We start from the raw sequence: 19,526 nt of genomic DNA, 5'->3' as shown, positions 1-19,526 counted from the left end.
GCCCACGAACCGCAGCGAAGAGTAGCCCCCACTCTCCAAAACTAGAGAAAGCCCGCACACAGCAATGAAGACCCAACTCAGCCAAAAATTAAATAAATAAGTAATAAATAAATCTTTTAAAAAATCATTGAAGAAAAGTAAAGGAGAACTGTAATAAAATGGAAAGACATCTTATGTTCATGAATTAGAAGACAATATTGATTTGTGGATTCAAAATAATCCCTATCAAAAATCCTAACTTCCTTTTTTTGTAGAAATTAACAAGCTGATCTTAGAATTCATACACATACTACAATGATCCAGAATAGTTATAACAGTCTTAAAAAAGAACAAAGTTGGGGGACTCACTTCTCAATTTCAAAACTTATTACAAAGCTACAGTAATCAAGACAGTGTGGTTCTGGCATAAGGACAGACATACAGGCCAGTAGAGTAGAATGAGTCCAGAAACAGTCAACTGACTTGTAGTAAGGCTGCCGGGACAATTCAGTGGGGCAAAGAAAGTCTTTTTAGATAACTGGTGCCAGGACAACTGGCTATCCACATGCAAAAAAATGAAGGTGGACCCTTATCTAATACCATATACAAAAATTAACTTCAAATAGATCAAGCACCTAAATGTAAGAGCTAACACTGTACAATTTTTAGAGGAATTCTCTAAGGTGTAAATCTTAGCTATAAAACTTTTAGGTGTAGATTTTCATGACCTTGATTGAGGCAGTGGTTTCTCATATATGACATCAAAAGGACAGCAACAAAAGAAAAAAACAGGTAAATTGGACTTCATCAAAATATAATGCTTCAGAGAATACTATAAAGAAAAAAAAGGCAACCTGTAGAATGGGAGAAAATATTTGCAAGTCCAGTATCTGGTTAGGATCAGGTGTCCAAAATATATATAGAACTGTTACAATTCAGCAATAAAAAGACAACGCAATTTTTAAAAAATAATAAAGATATATATTTTTAATTAATCAATATTTATTGGCTGCATTGGGTCTTCATTGCTGCGCATGGGCTCTCTCTAGTTGTGGCAAGCGAGGGCTACTGTTTGTTGTGGTGCACAGGCTTCTCATTGCAGTGGCTTCTCTTGTTGTGGAGCACAGGCTCTAGGCACGTGGGCTTCAGTAATTGTGGCACGTGGGCTCAAAAGTTGTGGTTCACAGGCTCTAGAGCGCAGGCTCAGTAGTTGTGGTGCACGGGCTTAGTTGCTCCGTGGCGTGTGGGATCTTCCCAGCCCAGGGCTTGAACCGGTGTCCCCTGCATTGGCAGGCAGATACTTAACCACTGTGCCACCAGGGAAGTCCCAAGATGTATATTTTTAACAGAGAAAAATAAGCATATATCTGCAAAATATATTCCCCACCAGTGGACTTTTCTATGAGAGTTCTCGGTATCCAGAACTTTAAAAAGCGAGGCACCGAGTCATTTAGTAAATTTTCCCTGGTGAGTACCTTTTCTGAAGAATGATTCTTGTTCCTTAATTTAAAGCCCCAGAAGTCTGTGTCCTACTTGCCTTATGTTTAGCATCTGGCCAGTGGTACCATTGCTTAGCTTGCCTTGCTTGTCTGCTCGTGAGGGACTAGAAGCATCGCTTTTCCTTTCTGTGGAAATATATTTCTCTTAATACAGATGTCTTCTAAGCTATTTGAAGTGAATCATTAAATAGCCTTAATGGAATTAACCTGCTATTCAATACGGCTTCAGGAAGTGGAGACCCTTGGAGGGGAAATAATGCTATGGGAAGCACTGAAAGCTGTTTCTGTAAAATGTGTATTTTTGAGACAAGTGCGGGAATTTAACGGTTTTGTCTTCTGTGGAAACCTTCTCTTCTTTTCTGTTTGGTCCTGTGGCTGGAACGGTGCGTGTTTGTTGAGGAAATGAGTGCACAGACTTCTCTTCTGAAATTATGGCGTGAATGGACCCACCTTCCTCATCACAGCCACGCAGACAGAAACTGGTCTCGGGGAGCGCGGTTCAGGCTTGGCCTGCACTGTTTGCCGTGGCTCTCATGTCTGCAGCTTCTTGAGCCTCCGCCGTCGGGTTGTTGTGAGGCTGAATGACACAACGCCTCACTTGTATTAGGCAATTTAAATGACAGCTATTAATCATTAAAATGTGAGTTTACTTGTTGTATATGTCTATCAGTACTTCAGCATCTTTGATGAAATAGCTGCTTTGATTTATAGACGATACAAAGTTTTGCTGTGGTTATTCAGCTATACCACAGCCAGCAATCAGTGTAGAATGCACTTCTCATTTCTAATGACAACTTAAATGTACAACTGAACGTTATCCATGTATTTTTTTCAGTAAATCTGGATGACAGTTTTGCTGTCTGTTTTCTTTTTCCAGGACCCTCTGGATGAGGGTTAAGAGAATGGGAAACTGGTGCATGCGGACATACTAGTGAGACTGTAGAGTGGTAGAGCCTTTTTGGAGGGCCGTTTTGCAATGAATATCAACGTTTAAAATGCGTGTGTCCTTTGAGCTAGTAATTCTACTTGTGGGAATCTATCTTATAAAACACAGTTGTACAAGATGTTCATGGCAGTGGTGTTTGCAGTGGAGAAAACTGGCAACTAGAACGGTTCAGAGGGACAGAAACCCATGCTCCAGGAAACCAGGCAGTCGTTAAAGGAAGCAGGGTAGCTCTGTAGGATTCAGCATATACTTACAAAACTGTACATATATTTTTCCCATTTCTATGAGGGAAAAATGTGTGTATTTCTGAGTGTGTATGTTTACACTTTTAATTGTGATTAAAAAAACAAAATTTACCACCTTAACCATTTCTAGGTGTACAGTTCTGTAGAATTAACTACACTCACACTGATGTGCGGCCTTCACCACCATCCGTCTCCTGAGCCCTTTTCACCTTGCACAACTGTAACTCCGTCCCATTAAACACCAACTGCCCACTTCCCCTCCCCCAGCCCCTGGCACCCACCATCTGCTTTCTGTGTCTATGAATCTGACTCGTCTAGGGACCTCATATAAATGGAATCATATAGTATTTATCTTCCTGTGACTGGTTTATGTCACTTAGCATAGTGTCTGTAAGTTCTTCCGTGTTGTAGCAGGTATTAGGATTTCCTTCTTTTTCAAGGCTGAATAACATTCTGTTGTCTGGATAGACCACATTTTGTTTATCCGTCCCCCCACTGACGGACACTTAGGTTGTTTCCATCTTTGGGTTTCACGGATAAAGCTGCTGTGAACGTGGGTGTACAGATCTCTGTTGGGGGCCCTGCATAGGAAAAGGTCTGAGGAGGCAGGTGACACACTGAACTCTGGAGAATGAAGCTGGGGTAGAGGGTGAAGACAGCCCTCTGCCTGTTATTTCATACACTTCATGGTGTGATGTTTTAGAATAAGCATTAAATTCTGTTTTCAGCTGGTAAATTATGAAATCACTAATTGTGTGCTTGCTTTGTGCTGTCTTAAGAGTTGGGCAGCCCCTCTACCAGAAATACCTGCACGCGTCGTGCAGGAGTGCAGGCTGCGGCTGCGGGAGGAGCCTTCCAAAGACGTCTTCGAGGAGTGCACTCGGTGAGTGGATGGCGCCCGCCCGCCCGCACCCTGGGCCTCCGCCCGCGCCGGGACTCAGGGCGGCTTCTCTGTGTGAGCATCCTCTCCAGACGACAGAGGTCCCCTCGCCAGAAAGGCAGGTGGAGAGGGACAGCTACACGCATGTGACGACACACTGGGGCGCCGGGTCCCGCGTGGCTCTGCCGCCCCGGCCCCTCGGCAGCGCCCACGGGGCTCGTTCCGGGCTGGAGAGAGTCCCATAAAGTGGTGTTTTTAGACCTTGGCACTTGCTGAAAATGTCTTTTCTGTAGCTCTTTGCAATAAGGACAGGAAAGTCCTGAGCCGGGGCACTGTGGCTGAATGCAGCTGCCTGTGTGGCTTCTGCAGTGACCTGGCCCCAAACAGGGAGTCATGTGTGTGTTTGTGCAGACGTTTGGTGTCGCTCACCCGGTCCCTCGGCAGGAGCCTGCGGAGCGCCTGCTCCGCCAGGACCAGCCTCAGGTTCCTGGGGCTGCCGAGACGAGGTGCCACAGGCTGGGAACCATCTCCCAGCGCCGGAGGTGGAGGCGAGGAGTCTGACGTTAGGGCGTCAGCAGGGCCCTGCGGCTGAGAGTTCTGGAGAGCCTGCTTTTCCTCTTCCAGCTTCTGACACTGAAATTCTATCCTGATGCTGACCAAACATGGGCTTTGCACAGGACTGTAGGAGGCTGGTCCGAAATTCTGCCGTCACTGTGCGTATGTTTCAAGACATAGACTTAGCAGTCGCTAATCTTTCGGTAAGTGTTGATACTCAGGCATCTCTCTGTTTTGATTAGTTCGTTCAACCGATGGCTCTTCACTCCCAAACTGTCATTTGCTGTCAGCTCTGCAAGGTGTCTGCTAATTGCGAACTTCAGCAGGATGTCGTGTGGTGTCTAGGAGTTTCAGGGTTTTCTATTATTTGGTCTCATCTTGGTATTGTCACAACCTTCATTTCCCCCCAAACCTCCTTTTCTTGTTTTGCATCCCAGAATCTTGAAGCTGCATGATGAACATGAATGATTCCTTTAAGCTCCCTGTTTTCCACATGGAGCTGTGGTGAGAGTTAGTTAGTGGAGGCCGTCAAGAGGAGCACTGTAAAAGCCAGTGCTGAGCTGTGCACTGTTTCTTTTGTTTTGTTTTTGCTTTTTTTTTTTTTTGGCTGCATTGAGTCTTCGTTCCTGTGCACAGGCTTTCTGTAGTTGTGGTGAGTGGGGGCTACTCTTAGTTGTGCTGCACAGGCTTCTCAGTGTGGTGGCTTCTCTTGTTGCGGAGCGTGGGCTCTGGGCATGCAAGCTTCAGTAGTAGCAGCGCACGGGCTCAGTAGTTGTGGTGCACAGGCTTAGCTGCTCCGCAGCATGTGGGATCTTCCCGGACCAGGGATCAAACCTGTGTCCCTTGCACTGGCAGGTGGATTCCCAACCACTGCACTACAAGGGAAGTCCCTCATGCACAGTTTTAAGTGTCATAATTTTAAAAAATTGTGTGCCGTAATTTTATCTGCCAGACTAGGGCAATGGAGCAGAGACTGTTGTTTTGAGGCAAAGAGTATTGGGAAGTGAAATTGAGATACACTGGTAAGTGGACTATAGTCATTAACCTTATTAATTTATATAGACTGTGGAGTATGCAAATGTATTAGGATCAGTTGGTATCTGTGTTGTTTTTTCATGGAGACACTTAAGTAGCTTTATAAAGATGGTTTAACTGAGGTGATGGTGTTGGAATTCTTAAACTGGCTCAGAAAGGTTTGGAGTTGAGCTGCCCACGTGCTCCTGAGGGAAAGGAGCCCCAAGGCAGGGCCAGGCCCCGGCCCCCCTACCCCTACCCCACCCCACTGGGAGGGGAGGGCTTGGCCTCCAGGACAAGCTCAGTTCTAGGTCTGGTGTGGCAGCATCTCGGGACCCTGTTACATGCTTACAAATTATTGAGGACCCAAAGGGCTTTTGTCTATGTGGGTTATGTTCTTAAGAAGTAAGATGGGGCTTCCCTGGTGGCGCAGCGATTAAGAATCTGCCTGCGAAGGCAGGGGACACGGGTTCAATCCCTGGTCTGGGAGGATCCCACGAGCCACAGAGCAATTAAACCTGTGCGCCACAACTACTGAGCCTGCTCTCTGAAGCCTGTGCGCCACAACTATTGAGCCCACATGCCGCAACTACTGAAGCCTGTGCGCCTAGAGCCTATGCTCTGCAATGAGAAGCCACTGCAATTAGAAGCTCGCACACCGCAACAAAGAGTAGCCCCCGTCTCTGCAACTACAGAAAGCCCGCACACAGCAACAAAGACCCAACGTAGCCAATTAAAAAAAAATAAAATTAATTTTTAAAAAAAGAAATAAGACGACGCAGATGTTCCACTATCCTTCAGAGCAACGACGTTCTCACCTGTCTTGTGGCCTCTGGAAAACCCTTGTGTAGAATGAGGTTTTGGAAAGGTAATCCCTGTCTCAGTCCTATTATAAACGCAGTCTCCTCCCTGAACACCCCGGAAAGGTCTCGGAACCCACAGGGATCCTCGCAGCACGTTTGAGAATGTGCTGGAACAGTCAATCCAGGAACACCCGAACGACCTCTTTTTGCAAAATGACGTGACGCAAATCAAGTGACTGGCTCAGAATTCTAAAACCGCGGATGCTGGGATTATCCCCAAAGCCTCCTGGGTTCCGGCCGCTAGCGACTCCCCCAGCGAGCTGTGCGCGCTCCCACTTGGACTCTGCCGTGCCTGGGACACGGCTTCCTTCTCTCTCCACCTCTCTGTCGGGGGACTCTGCCTCGGCTCAGACCGTCTCCTTCAGCCTCCCTGCCCAGGGTCGGGGCGCTGCAGCCCCCGAGGCACAGCCGCAGGAACCCCGGCGGCTCCCGGCTCAGCTGGATGCTGACTTAGCCGTCTTCTCCAGCAGCCCTCAGCGTCTTCGGGAGTCCCCTCCGGCAGCAGCACAGTGCTTGCCGTCCACGCAGTAGATACTGAAGAGCCGCTTTAAATGACAGGCTACGCCTGTCCCTCATCTACTGCCCAAGTAAAACTCGTGTTACTGCAGTAATAAAATCATAGGAAACCTGAGGCGTGGCTCGTGGTATAACATTTCTTCAAGAAATGTGTAGCATCAAATAATTTATTGAATGCTTATTTTTAATGTTTAAAAAAATGTGGTATCACATATTAACAGTTTCTACTGTATGAATGTTATCATTTAGATGTTTAATCTTAATTACAGAATGTTTACATTCCCTCCTGAGATACACATGCCTGTGTGCACATACACACACACACACCTGTGATATATTTTAAACTATTGTTTTTCTACTGGTAGATTACTTTTATCAGGTAATTGTTTCACTAATATTCATATACATAAAAAGAACCTCTGACTTTGGGAAGGTAAATTGATTTTATTTCTTTTGAAATCTTGCCTTCATATTTTCACTGGCAGCATTAGAAACTAGTGTGGAATTCTGTAACTGCAAAATTCAATGTATTGAATTGTGTGTAATGATTCATTCTTCCACGTCCCGTACTCATTAATGCGCTAAAACACAGTTGTTTTCATTTTGTAATGCAACAAATGTACATAATTGCATAACATCTTTTTCTAGAATTGTCCATGACTATTTAAGTGGAGAATCATTTGAAGAATACCAAGAAAGCTCATATTTTTCTCGATTTTTACAGTGGAAATGGCTGGAAAGGTATGCTCTAATTTAAAATTCAGTGGAAACAAGTAGTAACTTCCATTACTGCATACTGATTGACATGTAGTTTTCCATCTGTCAAAATACTGTTGGAAATCTTGGGTTGTATATGGCACTTTTGTACAGAAATTATTAATATTTTTTATACAACTTCTTCTGATCCAGTGGACTCTGTGTTCTCTTTTTAAAATGTCAGTTAGCCCTGTTGGTGCAGTAGTTAGGAAGTAAAGCATATCCTACATTCACAGACATGTAATCCGACGGGCGGTTCAGTCTTGGCGGTCTCAGCCTCCGCCTGGCCTCCTACCGGCTGTGCATCCTCAGGCAGTGATGTAGCCCGTGTGAGCTCCGGGTCCTTGTTCTGTAAGAGAGAAGCAATTATCGAGTCCAGCCCCTAGACTGCTGGGGTCACTGGAGGAATGCGTGCAGAGCTCTTAGCACATGCTTGGTGCACAAGATAAGTGCTCAGAAAGTGTTAGCTGCCACCAGTGTTGTTGTTGTTATTACAATTATTATTGATTTATTAAATTTCAAGCTGTTGTTCACACAGGGTTCTCTTGAGGCCGTGGTGTGAACATCGCCTTTGAGGTCCTCTTTTCAGAGGGCAGCTCACTGTCAATGTCCTTTCCCTCAGCAGCTTTCTGGCAGGCCCTCAGAGCCGAGCTGAAGAGTAAGAAACACGCACAGTGGGGCTGGCTGCAGGCTTGGGTTTAGTTAGGGTAGCTGGACGTTCCACATCTGCCTTAAAAGCTGCCCCTCTGAGGGCGCCACAGCCCCTGGGCACAGGCACCCTTGTCCCGGGCTCCCTCTGGGAGCGTGGGGTTCCCTAAGGCAGGCTAGGACACGCGCTAGGTAGGCTTCGCTCTTTCAAAATGACAATCTGATGTGAGACCTGACGCTTTTTTTTTTAAATTAGGCAACCAGTAACAAAGAACACATTTAGACATTACAGAGTTCTAGGAAAAGGTGGATTTGGAGAGGTAAGTGGTATGTGACCAGCTGTGAGCAGTACTTCCAGAAAGCAGGCAGCAAGGTAACCGGAAGGCATGATCTCCAGGTAAGGTATCGACTTTACCAGTGCATTCATTTTCTTACTGGGTGTTTTGGGAATAATTTTAGCAACCATGACAGTAAAGGTGGAACTTTGAGCAAAAGGGACAAGCTTTTTAAGAATTCAGAGATCCGGGAAAAAATGATTCCCTATCTTTGTGATCTTACATTTCACTTCATATTTCTTAAAGTTGTTTTCTCATGTTCAGTGTTCAAGCTCAGTAAGGTTGTCCTGATTGAAAAGGTCATTCTGTTTCCATGGTGGAATTTCTGTAATTTAGGACTAGCCTAAACGTTCACGTAGTACAGAGTATATTATTAAATATGCTTATTTAACTCAACTCTGCCTATGCGGAGAGTACCTTACATCCACATGGAAAGGTGTTAGAAAATGTGTCAATGTGGGAAAATCCTAAGGAAACTACTCACAAGTTCATGAGAGACGGTCTTTAAATATGATGGCATTCCTAGATAGAGACCACTATGGTAAGTAGGTGAACAGAGTGCGTACGGTTCTGTTTAGGTGATTTAAGGAGATGTTACCTGCCTCGCTGAGTATCTGTAGGGGTCACTTTCCGTTCAAGCCTTTCTAAATCTCCAGAGTCAGACGAGCCGTGGCGGAGTTGAGACTGGGTGTCAGGTCAGGCAGGTTATGCTGTCTGCTCCCAGTTCCAATTGGCGGCCGGGGCCAAAGCCGCCAGGGTTCCCTTACTGTGAATTAGAGCGCCGGCCCGGGAGGGGTCGCACCGCAGTGAGATCTGTCACGTGTTCACAGTCGACATGGGGAGAAGCTGGTCCATGTGGCCATTGCCTCGGGAGAGTCAGCAGGGTTGCCTGATACAGTTCTGCAGGCCTTTAGGATGTTGTGTGCAGTGCTCCTCCGAAGGCTCGCTGTACCCTGCGTAGCTGCCACCTCTGTGAGCTGCCTCTCACCCGCTCCAAGGACAAAGCTCAGACTTTGTAAAGAGCAGAGGAAAGACGTTTCAAGCACACGGGTCTTGTGTTTACAAAAGAATGAAGTTCTAGTTCTGGCCACATAGGAGTTTTAACAGTGGACTCAGTAGGGACATGTTCTCAAATTTTAACTATTGTGAGAAGACTTGGTGTATTTATGATCTTATAGATTACTTTTTAACACCTTTACTTGTGTTTCTAAACAAACGGTTGTGTGGACAAATGCACCGTTGTGGTTTCTCACAGACTTGTTCTGGACCTGCTGTGGCTGTCAGGCCCGGAGGGGAGTGAAGAGTCCATTTCCCTTCGGACTCACGTAGCCAGCCTCTGGGCCCTTTCAGTCCAAATGCCAGTCGTGTGTTTACTTTTTCCACATGCTGGCACCTCTTCTAGTGGGTTTGAAAGGCCAACATTTTGGGTCTTATTTTGTCAACAGCAGTGTTTTCACTTAAGCTCGAAGTCCTCTGAAGCAGGTCTTTAGGGGCCCGAGGCAGGCGCCGTGGAAAGGGAGCCGGGCGGGCGTCCCTGCTCGCACAGCTTTGGAGGCTGCGTAGAGCCATGGAGCGAGCACGTCCTTAGGACCTGGGAGCCCTGCGGTCCAGCTGCTGTGCCACCACTTCCAGCTGTGTGATCCGGGTCCCCCACCTTGGCCTTGGCCTTGGCCTTCAGAGGGGACCGGGATTGCTGCTTCACCGGTTGTGGTGAGGAGCAGCTGTGTGGTGCCTGATGCCCTCGCCTCCTCTCCCCTCTCGTTCTCTCATTTGGCAACGGCACGTAAAGGAACGTGTCTTAAGTTAATGGTAAAGAGGTGTGCAAAGACTTAATCGTAGGAAATGGTTACATAAATTTTAGAATAGTCACGTGTGGAGAACGTTTAATGATGAGAAAATAGTCACACTCTAAGATGAGAAAAGGAGGTTATAAAATATTATCTTTTCTGTAATATAAGCCCTCTTTCCCTAAAAGCCAGAGGTTGTGCGGGAACAAGGTATACAAAGGGGCACTCAGAAGCTTACACGGTAAAATATTAGGGATCGTTACCCTGAAATTTTGGGTGTTTTATCATTGTCCTCATGAATACTTTCAGTATGTTCCATAGTAAACTTTATATTTTACCATAAAATTATTTTATGGATGGATAAAATTATATCATGTCTTATATTTGCTTTTAAAGTAATCCTCTGTGTGCATGTGTGTGGTGTGTTTGTGTGTGCATATGTGGGGCGTGTGTGAGTGGGGGGGGGTGGGTGTGTGTGTGGGGGTGTGTGTATGTGTCTGTGGTGTGTGGGTGTGGGTGAGTGTGTGTGGTGTGTGTGTCCGTGGTGTGGAGCAGGTGGGAGTCAGGGGAAACACGACAGCCACCTGTTGATGGCCTGGAAGCTGGAAGCCTGGAAGCTGGGGGCTTATAATACTATTCTCTCCACTTGTGTATGTTTGAAAAATCTTCATAACGTGAAGTAACATATATTACTTTAAGAACTAGTTAAGTAGGATAAAGGTGTGAAAGTCTATGGATTCTATGAAATACATTTTCTTACATGTATTCTTAAAAAAAATCAAGACTATATAGTCTCAGAAACATTTGTTCTTGTACAAAAAGTAGAGAGACATAGGAGACATATTTGAGTTAAGCAGATGTGCAGGGTCACATGTGAACAAGTTCCACTGTCACCATCCTCAAGTTCATAAGGCCCATGGTGGCCTCAGCTGCCTTCATAGATGAGGACCCAAGGGTAAGAGAGGAGGAGCCAGCGCGGGCCCCTGCCGTGACCATGACCGTGACCATGACCGTGACCGCCGTGGTCTTGGCTCAGCAGGGTCCACGCTGCTCTTTCCCATAGGGGATTGTCATGGAGAACACAGCTTTCTTTTTGTAGCCTAAGAGCTGCCAAGACAATATAAACCTTTTTTTTCCTTTTTCTTTTTTTGAACTAGGTTTGTGCCTGTCAAGTGCGAGCTACGGGAAAGATGTATGCCTGCAAAAAGCTAGAAAAGAAAAGAATAAAGAGGAGGAAAGGGGAAGCTATGGCTCTAAATGAAAAAAGAATCCTAGAAAAAGTGCACAGTAGATTCGTAGTAAGTAGCTCCTTTCTGTCCTCCCTGTGGGCTGGATGGAAGGTGAGCAGCGTTTTTCCAGCAGGCCTGCCGCTGGGCTCAGGCCTTTCTTAGCTGAGCGTGTGTGGGCTTTTGCTGTCCCGGGCGTTCTTCCCTGCTCAGTCCTCACTGGACACACACAGAAAGCAGTGGCGACTTGTTCTGAACCTGTTGGTGTCCCCCGCCGCGGGGAGGGGGGGTGGCTGGAGCGAGGCGTTGCCTGGCGATGCACCCGTCCTCTCTCCTCTCTGGCGGCCGAGCTCTGTGGTTTGCCGCCGCCTCCGGCTGAGCAGTAGGCTTGAAGACACTTCCCTGCCCATCCGGCTCCTCAGGTGAGCCTCGCGTGTTTCCATCTCTGTCCTGTTTCTGACGCCGGCAGGTCTACTGCTTGCCCTCAGCTAGCACATCCCCTTCGGGGGAGGCTCAGCCTCCACCCTTACTGTTGCGGGTGAGGACTGAGCCCAGGGGCACAGGGTCCAGGCTGTGGGTTTCATCTTCAAACCTGCTTTCTCTCTGCCTAATTACATGTTGAAGGGGAAGAGTAACAGACAGTTGATAAAAGGATTTGTGGTGTCATTTGTTGCTCAGTGCCAAGGTCAGCTGCTTTGTGCTGGGGCAGAAATGTTCCCAAACGGAGGGCTTCCCAGCCATCATCTCAGTGTAATAGCAGGAGTCTGTATGTATGATGTGTCAGTCTTATGCGTATTACAAGAAAATCTTTAATAAAATGGGCTTATCTTGGAGTTGCTTTAAACATATTTGTATAACTGCCCTAAAACATCAAAATCTACAATATAGCTTTATGAAAGGGACATAAACAGTTAATTCTACAGTAAATATTTTGGTTTCTGTATTCCTGGCCTCTCCCAAGGACACTAGAAATATTTTCCTTTGTCCTTGATGGTGTTTTCCCTTCCTGCTTATGGTTCATCAGTGGGTCCTGATGGGTACCTATGTCGAGTTCATCTCCTCCTCCTCCCACCCCACCCCCACCCCCACCCCCTCCCCCACCCCCTGCCCGCAACATGATCGTGTGTGTGGACAGTCCAAGACTCTCCAGATAACTGACAGAGAATTTGGCCAAAGTAGTAAGTATGGCAGCAATTAGATATGAAACAATTAGAAAATGAAAATGTTTAATTGAAACCATTTACAGTAGCATAAGGAAACGTGAAAATCTAGGCAAAAAGCGAATGAAATGTGCAATACTTCTACACATAAAATATTACAAAAAATTAAAGAATATCTAAATAAATGGGGTTCCATGTTCATGGATGGGAAGACTCAGTGCTGTGAAGATGTCAGTTCTCCCCAAACTGACATATAGATAAAATGAATTAAATGCAATCCCAATCGAAATCCCAGAAGGGCGTGTGTGTCTGTGGCACTCCTGCGTGTACATTGACATACAAGCCAGTAGAAAAGTGGGCAAAACCCTTGAACAGGCACTTCACAAAAGAGGTTTCAAGTGGGTAATAAATATATGAGCATGTTTGAGACATATCCTCAATATTTGCATCCGCGGAGGAATGCAGATTAAAACCACAATGAGAGACCACTGGACCCCCACCAGCGCTGACGGACAACACCAGACGCTGGAAGAACGTGCAGCACGAGACCCCTCTTGCACTGGGGGTGGGGTGGGGGGTGTCTTTAACGGGTACGCTAAATGCAGATGTTCCGGAAGTCCGGAATGCCGCTGCTCAGCGACTGGAGCGTAGCTTTGAGGCTCACAATCCCAAGTGTCTTTGTGAAGGTTTGACACGTACTCACTTAGATGTGGAAAAGTCTCTGCTTTCAGTTCGGAGCAGCTCTAAGACCTCCAGCAGGTGAGGGTTCAAGGGGGCGCACGGTGGGCGTTTCCCTGAAGCAAGCAGTATTTGGGTGTCCTAATGCTAAACCTAACACGGGTTGACTGTTGTTCGCAGATGGAGTAGATCCCCCGTGAGTGAGCGGGTTTTTGTGTTTTGTTTTCGATGGTGCTGCCGTCTCTAGGTTAGCTTATGCTACACGTACGAAACCAAGACATCCTTGTGCTTGGTACTCACCATTATGAATGGAGGGGACTTGAGGTTTCACATCCACAACTTGGGCAACCCGGGCTTCGAGGAGCAGAGAGCCGTCTTCTACGCCGCGGAGCTGTGCTGTGGCCTGGAGGATCTGCAGAAGGAAAGAATCGTGTACAGGTGAGGACGGCACGGACGTCGGGGGCCTCGAAGCCTGGTCCTCCTGAGCCTCAGGCCGCCTCCAGCTCCCTCAGGCCGCTGAGGGGCCTGGGCTGGGGGGCCGCTTGGGCGGTGGTGCCTCGGCGCTGTGCTCTCACGCTGTTGGAAACATGGCCAGAGGTTGACCTTGGTTTTCTTCTTCGTTCTCTTTTATCTCTAGTACGTAGTCTTATTTAAGTTGGTCAGGTATGGTCATGCTACTCACAGAAGCATGAGAAGAACCCGCTTCCGAGATCCTTAGCCATTTTGACAGTTCTGCTAAGGAAGGACTGGGGACTATGTCCCAACAAAATAAACAGGTGTCTTAAAATAATAGTACGTACTTTAATACTTTTTCATCTCATAATTCAGTGAAGAAAATGGAGCACAATAGCTGGTATTAGGGAAAGCAGTCCCTTCACCACCCTTTAGATGCTCTGGTCCTGGGCTCCGGTGCTCTTCTCAGCCACCACCTGGGCAGCTCCCCGCGGTCCCCCCGTGCGTCCACCTACCGGCTGTATGCACGTCGTTCCCTGGCGGCCGAGTCTAGCCTTACCCTTTCTCCTAGATCTCCAAGGGATCCGCCCATCCCTCACCCCAGTCCTCCCCATCTAGTCCGGATCCTCCCCGGATGTGGTCCGCAACTCGCCCCTGAATATTTCTCAGCTTGCTTTTTGTTTTCCAGGGTCAGTGGCTTAGATCACGTCTTCCTCAGGTCAGCCTGCCCTTGCGGAACTTGTCCCACGACCTTCTGTCTTTACCTTTTTTTCCTGCGGCTCCCTTCTTCACCGTGGCCCCTCCCGCTTCTCTCTGAGCAGCTCCTGCCACCGTGCAGAGTTAACACATGAATGTCCTCTTTCCAGAAGCCCCGGCCCTGACCGCGTCCCCTGGGGCGCGTCACCCTGGCTGGCTTCTCAGGAGACCTTCATTTTATCCATCCCGGTTCTGATGAACTTCTCACTTTTTCTTTGACTTTCGTGGCCCAGAGCCAAGTTAAGTAGCTCTTGAGGATCAGATACCAGGCTGGCCTGAGGGGCCGACATGGCCCCACCCACCATGAGCTGTGGAGCTAGGGGTGGCCGGCTGCCCTGGGAACGGTTGCCCTAGAGACAGAGGGGGTCTTCTGAGTGGAGATGGCCTGGCCATGGTACTGACAGGGAGGCTGGTGGCTCTGAAGCGGGGCCCCAGCCTGGAGGAGCTTTGATTCCTATTTTACTGCTGGCGGAAACCAGTTTGTTACATTTCAGTGCCCTGGAGTTGCCTTTGCTTGCGTCTGGTGCTGGATGTGTTACTGGATTGGCTGGAAGTTTTCGTTTCCTCCATCCTCTTACCATGGGCTCCTGCTGCCTCCGTCTGGGCAGGTCTGTCTCATCCCTGCTGTGTCCACCACACCTGCCACCAGGAGGGACCACCGAGTGTCTGTTGAGTGAATGACCGCTGGCTTTCAGGCTCCAGGGGTGCGTCCCTGCCCCCTTTAAACCAGGACCTGTTAAAGCATTGCATGCATGCTTCAAAGGAAGGGCTTTTATGTCCTCTTACCTTTTTTCAGAGATTACCACGTGACAACTTTTATCAGACCAGGTCCTAGAGAGATGGTCTTGCCTTCTGCATGGAAACAGTACACATAAAAATGCTCTACTGTGTCAGCAGTTTAAAGGTCAGAAAAGAGGAGGCACTCAGGCTGGGCTTTAAGCATCCTTAGGGAAGGGCTTGCCACCAGTCAGAAGTGAGAGCCTCGGGCCACCACGCACTCCTGCCCACGGAGCTGCCTGGAGAGCCCCAGGTGCGGTAGCGATAGCGTGGGGAGGGCACGGCCTCCAAGTGCAGCCTCCGGCCCCCACGGAGGCCCCGTGGCAGGTGCTGGTGCAGTTAAGGGGTATCCCAAAGAGGGGCCTGCATTTCCTGAGCAGTTAAATGCAGCGTATCCCCAGCATTCTGTCTAGCATTAGGGCTTCAAAGTAGGCCCAGGCCTGATCAGGGAAGGCTTCCTGGAGGAGCTGAAACTTAGGTTGAAGCTTGGAAGGATGGCTAAGAAGATCTGAGCGGGGGGAAAAGGGTGGTTCTTCCAGGGGAGACGTGAGTTGTGTTTGCATTTTGGGGAAAGTGAGCAGAGGAGTCTGACTAACGCAGAGCGTTTGTAAAGAGAGTGGGAAGGAAAGAGCGAGCATGTGTTGCTTTTCTGTTTCCTGCCAGGCCCTAGGCTGTGCCTTTCTGCATTTATTTATTTGGAGAAAAGCTTAAGAAGTTGGTAAAAAGCCACAGCATCCTCGAGGGCCTTTTATTGCAGACGCAGTTTTCCTGAGCGTTTCGTTTCTTTTCCCTGCAGTCCTCTGCTGTTCATTCAGGTGCAGTGCCTGAAGGCAGCCCCGGCTCTGTGCAGCCTGGAGGCCCCCTGCACAGCCCCTCTGAGCATGGTGTGCTTTGCTTTCTGTCGTTTCGTTTTTTTGGTTTTTGTTTGTTTGGCCATGCCGCGTGGCTTGTGGAATCTTAGTTCCCTGACCAGGGATTGAACCCGGGCCCTTGGCAGTGAAAGCACCGAGTCCTAACCACTGGACTGCCAGGGAATTCCCTCTGTCGTTTTGATGGTGTGATTTCTTTTAAATTATAAGAATTATTTTCATAGCAATGTACCATATGTATATAGGTATATATGGCAAAAAGACTATGAAAATTTTAAAGAGTTGGCTTCTGAAAATGTTTTCAGTTTTGCCACTATGGAAAACAGTATGGAGGTTCCTCAAAAAATTAAAAATAGAGCGCCCTTATGGTCCAGAAATCCCACTTCTGGGTGTACATCTAAAGGCTATATCCACAGGGTGTCTAAAAAAACCTCAGACTCATGGAAATAGAGTGGAAGATTGGTTGTGGGGGCTCGAGGGTGGGAGAGATCGAGGCTCCACCGACTGGAGGCTTCCTGTGGACTCAGTCCTGCTCCGTTGTCCTCGTGCCTGCGCTCCGGCCTGTCCCACTCTGTCTCCATCACTGCATCTCGTTGCTGTGAAGTTGGGAAGTGTGAAGCTTCTAACTTCATTCTTCCTTTTCAAGATATTTTGGCTATTCTTGGTGCCTTGCATTTCCATATAAAAGGATCAGTTTGTCAGTTTCTTCCTTCCTTCCTTCCTTTTAAAATATTTATTTATTTATTTATTTTGGCTGCACTGGGTCTTAGTTGCGGCATGCTTGTCAGTTCCTGGGAGGGGGAAAATATATGTGTGTGTGTGTGTGTGTGTGTGTGTGTGTGTGTGTGTATAGCCTGCTAAGGATTGCATTGAATCTGTAGATCAACTGGGGGAAAATGGATATCTCAACCATACTGAATCTTCTGATCTGTGAGCGCAGAGTGTCTCTCCATTTATTTAGATGTTCTGTAATTTCTCTCAGCAATGTTTCGTAGTTTTCAGTGTATAAGTCTTGTACTTTTTTTTGTTAAATTTATTCTTAAGTGTTTGATTCTTTTTGTTAGCATTTCAAATGCAGTTGTTTTCTTAGTTTCATCTTGGATTGTTTATTGCTAGTATGTAGAAATCCCATCGACTTCTGTTGAATGATCTTGTGTCCTTGTTGAACTCTCATTAACTTTAGAAGTTTTATTGTGAATTCCTTAGGGTTTTCTACATATAAAGTCTGTGAGTAAAGACAGTAGACCCTGTGTATGTTTATCTTTCTTCCCCACTAGAATCCTGCTGCTTCTGTTTGGTACTTCACGGGGGGAAAGTTTTGGATAGATGTACAAAAGCTTGAGTCTTCTGAAACAGACTGGAAGAATTGATAGTTGAAAACCAGCCTGATAAATGCTGTTGTATTTATAGACGGTGAGTATAGAGAAAGCAATTTGAGGTTGACGTCCCAGAGGCCAGCTCTGCCGTCAGGTGTCCAGTGTTACTGTTGGAGGCAGAATCTGGAGCTTGTATGCTGTAGGGTCAAGCCGGCGACTGTCATTTGTTTATCGTGAGACGTGGAGGCTGTGCTTTCTCACGGATGTTCCGTAGACGAGAAGGCCTTGGGTTACTATTCGCTTTCTTAGGTTTGGCGTTGTTTTGCCTTTTCTCTTTGCATAGATTCTTTAGGTTACAAGGCCACTTCTCAGGTTGGGAGTTGTTTTGTTGCTTATCTTAAGCATTAAATCAAGTATTTTGCATTGTCTTGTTGGAAAATAAGATTTCTAATCCAGAACCTTATCGAGATGTTCCTCTGCAGTGACAGCTTTATGGTCGCCCTTTTTCAGATGAGCCCGCGGCTCGGTGCCAGTCTCAGCCCATCAGTAACCAGCGTTGTGGCTGGGCTGGCCTCGTGGTTCTTACCATGACCGCGGGACACCCTCAGCAACAACCGTCGGGAGCCGTTGAAAGAGACAAGGTTTATGGCGCTCAGGGCCTGGAAACCGCAGCCCGGCGGGGTCGGGGCAGAGGCACAGCGCGGGCTTGGGTTCTGCTTTCACTGGGGTCGAGAGCGGGGGCCTGGGGTTTCAAGGCTCACCGTTTGTTGGTGGATTGAAAACATGAGAGCGGGAACTTAAAGCACAGGAAGAGAAAAGGCAAGGCACCCAGGTGGTCAGTTATGGAAATCAGCCAAGGTCTCTTAAAAGAAAAAGACGCCTCAGCGTGGGTGCGGGCGTTTGTGTATCCGGCGGCCGGCAGTGTGTTCATTAGAGACAGCCCTCGAAACGGACGCCTCCGCGGTGAACGCTCAAGTCAGGCGCTTGCTTTACAGAAAAAGAAAAACTAGCCTGCAGGGCTCACGGTACATCCACAAACTGGAAGTGGTTGTGGAGTCCAGGCGAATCACTTATGGTTTAATCTGAAAGATAATCTCCTTGTCCTAAAAGTGACTCTAGTTAGACGGCCCCTCCGGCGTTCCGACCAGGTGTTTTTCTGACCCTGGACTTGACCCCCACGGAGTCTTTCAGGAGTTCCGGGTGCGTTTGGGTACTTTGTGCTACTCGTGGGAGTCGGGAGGGAAGGGTCCGGAGCGGCTTCTCTGTGCCCTGAGCACAGGATTGTGCAGCCAGGTAGGTACCTGGGGCTGGAAGTGGTTGGCTGGGCTTCTGGGAAGAGTGCTGGGTTTATTAAGATTTGTAATTATTTAAAACCGAGGCTCCGCCTTCTGCTCTCTTGCTTTGGGAGGAGGTGTGTTCAGCGTAGGGTCCCTGGAGACGCACCGGGGGCTGGGTGCCTGCTCACAGCAGGGGGTGGCTCGGGCGGGGTGACACGCGTCACGGTGAACACACGGAACCCTGGCTTTGTTTCCGTGCACCGCTGTGCTGCTGGGTATGGTCAGAGTCGATGCCAGCAGCATTCTCCAGTAGCACAGGTGGCACTTTCAGAGCTCTGTGACTTGCTTTGTCGTCTCATCCGTGTCCCTTCCCGGCGAGTGATGGGTGCCCGGCGAGGTCTTGCATTCCGCCCTCTTTTCCGTAATGGGGGGGTGGGGGGAGGGCACACGGAGCCTCTTCTTGGCAGTGTGGCTGCACTGTGACATTTCCGAAGAAACTCAACTCTGACTCCACCTTTATTAAACAAGATTGGAACCACGACACTTCCGCTTGTCTGGAATGCTGCTGTTGGAAACGATCAAGAGAAAATACCATTAAAAGTTACACTGAGGGGGAGGGATGTCTGGTGTGCATTGGATGAATTGTGGGTTGGAAAGCAGTGAATCCTCCCCACTCTAAGGAGCAGGCCGTTGGCTTGCAGGAGGATACTGGGGAGAGGGGAACAGTGCGGACCTGTCACTTTTTTCAGTACTGAATTGGGTCATGCAGGCCATTAGACTGCAGATTATTGCTGTAGATTTATTGGTAAATCTCACTATCACGTTAGTTTATCAGTAGCTGAAAGGTTCATTCATTCACTCCAGAAACATATAATGAGTCCTTTGAGCTGTGTGCTAGAAGCACGTCCTGGGGACACATCGGATTCTGAAGTCCTTGTCCTCAGGAAGCTTGTAAGCTCGAAGGGCTGTGTGCAGGTGAAGACGTTAATGG

At 47.9% G+C, this 19,526-nt stretch overlaps 1 protein-coding gene across 3 annotated transcripts in view; it reads left to right on the top strand.

The window, feature by feature from the left end:
• Positions 1–19,526, top strand: part of GRK4 (G protein-coupled receptor kinase 4) — a 67,929-nt gene that overhangs the window by 31,196 nt on the left and 17,207 nt on the right. For 2 of the 3 annotated variants that reach the window (XM_057705329.1, XM_057705330.1), the window contains 5 exons: positions 3,449–3,552; positions 7,146–7,238; positions 8,158–8,221; positions 11,181–11,321; positions 13,335–13,525. In XM_057705329.1, coding sequence (XP_057561312.1) covers positions 3,449–3,552; positions 7,146–7,238; positions 8,158–8,221; positions 11,181–11,321; positions 13,335–13,525 — 593 coding nt within the window. The remainder of the gene's footprint in view (positions 1–3,448; positions 3,553–7,145; positions 7,239–8,157; positions 8,222–11,180; positions 11,322–13,334; positions 13,526–19,526) is intronic. The other variant, XM_057705331.1, reaches the window with a different exon arrangement.

This window comes from Hippopotamus amphibius, chromosome 13 (genome assembly GCF_030028045.1).
Source record: "Hippopotamus amphibius kiboko isolate mHipAmp2 chromosome 13, mHipAmp2.hap2, whole genome shotgun sequence".
NCBI classification, from domain to species: domain Eukaryota; kingdom Metazoa; phylum Chordata; class Mammalia; order Artiodactyla; family Hippopotamidae; genus Hippopotamus; species Hippopotamus amphibius.
The sequence above is the reverse complement of the archived record's forward strand: the minus strand, read 5'-3'. Positions and strand labels throughout refer to the sequence as shown.